This window comes from Sclerotinia sclerotiorum, genomic scaffold (genome assembly GCF_000146945.2).
Source record: "Sclerotinia sclerotiorum 1980 UF-70 scaffold_2 genomic scaffold, whole genome shotgun sequence".
In the NCBI taxonomy this organism is placed as follows: domain Eukaryota; kingdom Fungi; phylum Ascomycota; class Leotiomycetes; order Helotiales; family Sclerotiniaceae; genus Sclerotinia; species Sclerotinia sclerotiorum.
In genome coordinates this window covers 814,798-821,316 of record NW_001820834.1, presented here as the reverse complement: position 1 = coordinate 821,316, position 6,519 = coordinate 814,798, and the positions used below count along the sequence as shown (strand labels likewise).

Here is a 6,519-nt window from a genome sequence, read left to right as displayed (position 1 = left end):
ACCTCCTCTACCTCCTCTACCTCCTCTACCTCCCACCCTCCCATAGCAAAGCTCCATTCTCCATTCTCCAATCCCCATTCTCAGTTCAAAACCCTCAGATACCCGTACACACATACACATCGATTTCAAATCGAGTATATAGAGATATTTCATGCTAACGACGGGATAGTATTCCTTCAGAAGGCTTTTTTTTAAAATTTCTAGTTATTGTGTTGTATCGTATATCGAATATTCTATATCGCATATTCATAATAAGATTACTTTAGATATTCCATCCATCAACACAACAATGTATCTGTTTATATATATGTGTCTGTATGTAGGGTATATATAAACACAAGGATATAGATATACAAAGAATCCAGATACAGATGCAGATGCAGATGCCAATGTGCTAATATGAAAATATGCCTATATTCCCATGTGTCTGTATACCACAATCAAGCTAGGAATCGGAAGAATGCTGTCTCTATATAGCATATAGCATATATCGACACCAAGAAAGAACCAAGCCCTCTCCAACACAGATCAGTCAACTACTCGACTAACCACGTGGTATGTTATGGTTTCTTGCACCCTATGTGTTCCCATCATCGCCATCACTAAACTCATGTGCACGTATATAAATAAATGGTTCATGAAATCTTCGTTTCTATTGTGCTATCATTTACTTCATTTTCCCCCGCCAATGTCTTATTGACAACTAATGACCAATTGCCCTACAACACACAAGAAATGAAATTAAAACGGAGTATTAAGTCTTTAAAAAAGGTTGTGAAATCTGAATTGCTCTTTTTCTAAGTCCGCCCAACCACCCATGCTGTCATGTTCTCGGCCATGACATTCATTACATATTTTCTTTCTTTCTAGAACATGAGAGAAAAGTTGTAGCGGCGAAACCACGTCTAAAACTGTGTTATGCCGCCAAAAAACCATTATACAAGGAGAAAGTCCTCATTCTCATGGAAGTTTGTGCACTCGCTTCGGAAGAGGCTGCGAGTTTACTATCCATTATCATTTATCGCATAATCGGGTCGACTACTGCCGTCGTGCCGATTGTGTGGGGTCGTATCCCGAGGTGCATATTTATGCCTTGCGGGAGCGGGTAGCTGGACGAGCTGGGCTTACGCCTGTTGCGCGACCATTTGCGGGGCCTGCATTGATCTTCCCGTGGGTAAGTGTGGCGACATCCGGAACTTTGGCATCGACCAAGGATCGTGCAGCTTTGCGACCCGTGGGGCGCTTTCCATCCTTCTTGTAGGTTGCGAAGTAGAAGGAGATGAAAAGTAAGAGGTAAGAGCTGAGAATACCCATGCCCGCAAAAGCTGCAAATTCTTCTCCGGCACAGTTACCTGCACTTGGCAAGTTGGGGAAGTAGGTTGAGGCAAAGTAAGTGTAAGATGCAAAGTAGACGAAGCCTGTATAGTGAGAGTATGTTAGCAAGCTGAAAAGTAGAATTTGTGGCTGATTGTGGATTTGTGCAGCCTTACCAAGATCAATGACAAACTGGATAATTTGGAGTCTGGTGATCCATTCCTTCCACCAAATACGGATTCCACGCGCGCTTTGGAAGTAGTACCAGTACATAACGACGTGAACCATGAGGTTGAGAGTAATTGGAACCCATGATACGGAGGTCAACCCAATGAGTTGTGTGTAACACAAGAGAGCAGTGGCGCCGTGGTGATAGCAGTGAAGGAAAGCTTCGCAAAAAATATCAGCATTTATGTATGGTATGGATCGTCAGGTTGTGGCTACATACTCAATGGCTTCTTCTTCAACACGAGGAAAACAGTATCAATCAATTCGAGGTATTTTGTGAGGTAATTGAGCTATTCAATGTTAGCCATAAATTTGTGTAGCCGCATCTCTAGTAAGACTTACGTAGTAGAGAATAACCAAGTGTGAAGTCCAACCACCTTTGACATCGCAGATTGCATAGAAAAGACCATGATTGTAAACTGTCGGCACCAATTGCTCAACGAAGAGTGCTAGAAGAATAGCACTGATGGCAGTCAGGTAGAAGTTGTGGATCATAAATGGACCATTGAGTTTGAAGGCTGGTCGGTTTCGCATTAACTCCCTTCCGCCAAAAATTATTATGTAGTATGCCAAAATGGTCAAGCCGCTCTCCTTCAAGGTTGACATAGGTGTGACCAGTGGTTGGAAATCGAAGTCTTGCGGATGGTAACCTTTGACCGCGGTAAAGGCCTTGTCGAAAATTGGCCATAATTCCACTCCGAATGGCTTCTCAATTGTTGGCAGAGGGATTGCCTTCATATCTAATCCATTTGACGACATCACGACAAAACTGCGGTTGAAATTTGATGTATTGTTGACCTTGATTGAATCTGCGACAAAACCCTTCTTAAATGTCGCGTGTTCTTTCGAAAAAGTGGAATTCGCTAGGGCGAGACGAGAAGTTATTTACAACGCGACGAAACAACCTATGAACAACGGTATTCTTCGAAAAGGATGGGGATAACGAAGGATTGGTTCTTTCCTTATGAATTCAAAACATAAAAGTAATAAGGAACTCAATGAAGGAGTGACGAAAGAAGGGAACGGGAAAGAAGTGGAATAAATTAATATTCTTTTAGGAGAACTAAGGTTGAAGAAGGATAACGATGCACAAGGAATTGGGTACGGAGACGGGTTCTTGAAACCTCGAAATCCGATCTAAAAGAATCTAAAGAAGCTCGCAATAAAAAGGGTTGAAAAAGTTTGAAAAGACTTTGAGGAAAGAAGAAAAAAGTTTCCTTTTTGACGTGTTCCTGCCAAATAGTTGCAGAATGGCCAGCTAGTTGGCTTTTCCCTGAAAGGGGTCCTAAACGGGCGACGGTTACCGAAATTGGGCCTTTGAGAATTTCACATGTTAAGGTTACCTACGGAGTACAGGCTACATACATGTTAATGTTTACTAAACTATGAACCTTATCACCGACTTTTTCAAGCATGCATTGGTGGTGTAACCAATGATTCTTCATAAAGTGTCAAAAGTTACATACGTGGGAAATAGATATGTATACCGAGCTGGCTCATTGGTTCAATTCGATGCATATCATGTGAACGACACCATGTTGATAATTTAATATGGATTTCTACAGCGTACAACAATTTAACAGTGTTGAAGGTTGCGTCCAGAAAACAAGAGTACAAGGAATAACGGTGGAGATTTAGATCAGAAGCTTCCATCCGTCAAGTGGCATTAGCTGCTTGGGTAGAGGATAGAGATGACTAGCAGCTAGAACAACAGTATCCCATACTTTGTTCAAAATGCCATCATAAACATGAAGAGACCAATTAGATCGTGCCGAGGTTAGAGGAACTTGAAGAAAGGACATATAGAAGATTTACAGTGTCGACACTACTTGTTTATACTCTCATCATGGGAAAGTTATAGCATTTAATGCGGCTCAAGTAGAGCTCGATCTCCGCCCCCCTTCTTCCTCAAGCGAAAGCAAACAACCCCTCAGTGGAAAAGTCAATTTAAAAAGGACTGGTCGGCGGTATTACCTTAAAAATAAAAAATAATCACCAGCACCTTGGTTCAATCCGTTGGTCCTATTAATCCACAAGAACATGTGATGTTGCCTTCGAAATAGTTCAAGAGCACGACTGCAGCCGATTGAGAGCTGCCACCTACAGAATACTTCAACCGTAGAATGCTCTGTATCCCGATCGAGCCTTAACTTTCCTTGATGTGGAGATGCTCGGATGCTCGGAGTGCTACGGAGTTCAAGCTCGTAAATGACATTCATCTGCTTGGCACCGAAAAGCTGTGCAGAGATTGTCGTCGTAGATTGTAGCCTCGGCAAGCCAGTTGGAGGTGTGGGGAGCAGGTGTCAAAGTTTCGTCCATTTACAAGGCAAGGGAATTTTGGATTGAGAGATCATGTATTTATAGTATCAAAGAAGGGAGAGATGTCCCGCTGTCTCCGGTTGATACTCCTGATACTTGACGTGCTCCGAGAATGCCTTTCCATGTCCAGATGCTATGGATATACCTAGATAGAAGCCAACGCTGACAAGAAGGTGGAGGAAACAAAAGAGTTGCATGGTATCGAGTCAGAATGGAAAGGATGACTTGAAGGTGGATGATCAAGCCATTAACTCCTAAAAAGTGATACGTAGCCTGACAGTAACCACCTGGGCATGGTGAAGTCGAAATCATCACCTTCAAGGTAGATCTCGGAAGCATCATGTGAAGCGGATTGACACAGAGGGAAAAATAATACCGTGTTGCCGTTGACGAAAAGTGGAGATGAGATACTCGAACATGAAATGACCAGACATCAATATCATTTTATGGCCAAGAATGTTGGGTGGGTGACTAAGCAAGGCGGACGACCAATCACAACGCACTGTTTGACTTGGTCTGGAAATTGTCGAAAGTGTGCAATTTTGACTTCAAACCCGTTGAAAGTCTATGCAATACTGAACCACTTCACCACAACAACTTTTCCTAATGTCGTCAACTAGAATCCTGCGTATTGCTACGCGCGCGCAGCCATCGGCAATTTTCCGATCCAATGGACTCCGAAGTTTCACTCCCCGCGCTGCCCCAACTATGAGCGCAACTTCTGCCAGCTGTTTCAGCACCACAAGCCGCAGTCTGGCTGAGCCTGATAAGGACGGCCAAGAAGCTGCTCATCATGAGGAGAGTTTTGAGGAATTCACAGCTAGGTATGTCGGTCTTCAATTGGAGGGGCATTCTGCTCGCATTTGAGCATGTTCCCGCACAACCGAAGGGGAGCCGAATGGAGATCAATACGAAAGTTCCAAGGTTGGCTAATAGCCGGATAGATATGAGAAGGAATTCGACCAAGTTCAAGATGTTTTCGAGCTTCAGGTATGTGCTCTCCTCATCTATCTTTTCTTGTCCCCCACATCTTCTATGAGCATACCTACAGATTGCTGATCATCGTATGATCTTTTTTCTACATAGCGAAACCTCAACAACGCCTTTGCCTACGATCTTGTGCCTTCTCCATCTGTCGTTATTGCCGCATTGAAAGCCGCAAGAAGAGTTAACGATTTCCCCACGGCCGTACGGATCTTCGAGGGTATGTACTATTGCCTTATATCACGCAAGTGGGGTGGATAGTAGGCATACTCAAAGAGTCTAGAGCTGACATCACCACACATTAGGTATCAAGGCAAAGGTCGAGAATCGTGGCCAATATGACCAATATTTGGAGGAGCTTAAGCCTCTCCGTGAGGAACTAGGCGTGAGTTTGAAGGAGGACCTCTACCCAGAGGCTAAATAGATGACGATAATGGTGATGACGGGAAGGCATACTGTAGATGGAGGGACGATGATACTGGGGATAGATGGACGGAGTGCTTCAAGGCTCTGAATTGCGACTTTTCTTATCTGTACAGCTGTATCAAGAATCACAATCCACAATCCACCCCCCACCAGTTCGGGAGAGACTTGTCAAGTACTTTCATATTCAGTGATAAAAGGAGGACCTTGATGTTTATTCCTGCTCTTAGCATACCAACTTATGGAGATGTAAGTAGATGACGCAGGGGAAGAGCCAGCAAGCAAAGGGCAAGAATAGGTTTGAGGTGAGGGCTGTGGAATATCAGTCATGTCATATCGGCTTCTGCTGTCAGATCTTGTCGTTCCACTCACATCTTGCGGTTTAAATGTAGGTATGCATGCACGCATCAACTGACGCCCTTCGCCCAAAGCAGCTTACTCCCAGGAATATATGTTCATGGGACTTGGATTTGACGAAGTATAATGTTGGCCGGGTCAAATCAAAGGATGTCAGACTGAAAGTATTTATGCTATTCTATCCTATATGGTTCACTTCACTATAGTATTTCAAATTGAAGAGTTCACCTGATATCAAATGCGGTTGAGTAGTGGTTAGGGCAACACCCAATTCATTCACGAGACTGTTGAATCAGATACTACCATGTTATTTCACCAAGTCCTTTTGGTCTGTGGTGTGTCGATAATGCAATTCATGTCTGCTGTTTTGTGTGCATAGGGCACAAGTCATGCATTCAAACTCTTTCAAACCTAGTACGCACTTTCAGGCTCCTTGACAACATGTGTGATTTGTGGGATCCTTACTATGTAAAGGTACTCACAGAAGTTGTATTAAATTGGCCCCCAGTAAGATCTGGCTAAACAGATTGAGTGTGATTTCGAATAGACCGGATGACAAGTAGTTAATCTGGGAACTGGCCGTAGATAGGTGTTGGCACAGAGATGGTAGTATTCACTTTATACTAGGTACCTAGGTATTCCCTTAATTCTTGGAAAGTTTCGCTATCATTCTTAATTATACGATCTTCCCAATCCGATCAACACAACTTCCCAAAGTGCAGACAGACATGCTTTTCTGCTGGTATCACCCCTCAAATACTTTTTGCTAGTTTAGTGGCAATGTATTTTTGCAAGCTACTTGAGTTCTAGTTCAAGAAAGCTTTTAGAGGAACAAGCTGTGAGTTTCCCATTTAACTTCCTGTCTATCACGGGAGATCGGTCTTTGGGACAAGG

The 6,519-nt window shown here is 43.3% G+C and overlaps 2 protein-coding genes across 2 annotated transcripts; one reads left to right on the top strand and one right to left on the bottom strand.

Moving 5' to 3' along the window:
- Positions 1-1,086: 1,086 nt before the first annotated feature.
- On the bottom strand, positions 1,087-2,301 carry SS1G_01397 (hypothetical protein; the record flags this gene model as incomplete). Its single annotated transcript, XM_001597153.1, has 4 exons — positions 1,087-1,418; positions 1,491-1,703; positions 1,763-1,832; positions 1,885-2,301. The coding sequence occupies 4 exons, from the start codon at positions 2,299-2,301 to the stop codon at positions 1,087-1,089; spliced, it is 1,032 nt and encodes a 343-aa protein (XP_001597203.1).
- Positions 2,302-4,283: 1,982 nt separating this feature from the next.
- On the top strand, positions 4,284-5,269 carry SS1G_01396 (hypothetical protein; the record flags this gene model as incomplete). The annotated part of the gene is made up of 5 exons (XM_001597152.1): positions 4,284-4,324; positions 4,482-4,685; positions 4,806-4,851; positions 4,948-5,065; positions 5,151-5,269. 5 exons carry the CDS (start codon positions 4,284-4,286, stop codon positions 5,267-5,269), a joined length of 528 nt encoding a protein of 175 aa, XP_001597202.1.
- Between the last annotated feature and the right edge of the window lie 1,250 nt (positions 5,270-6,519).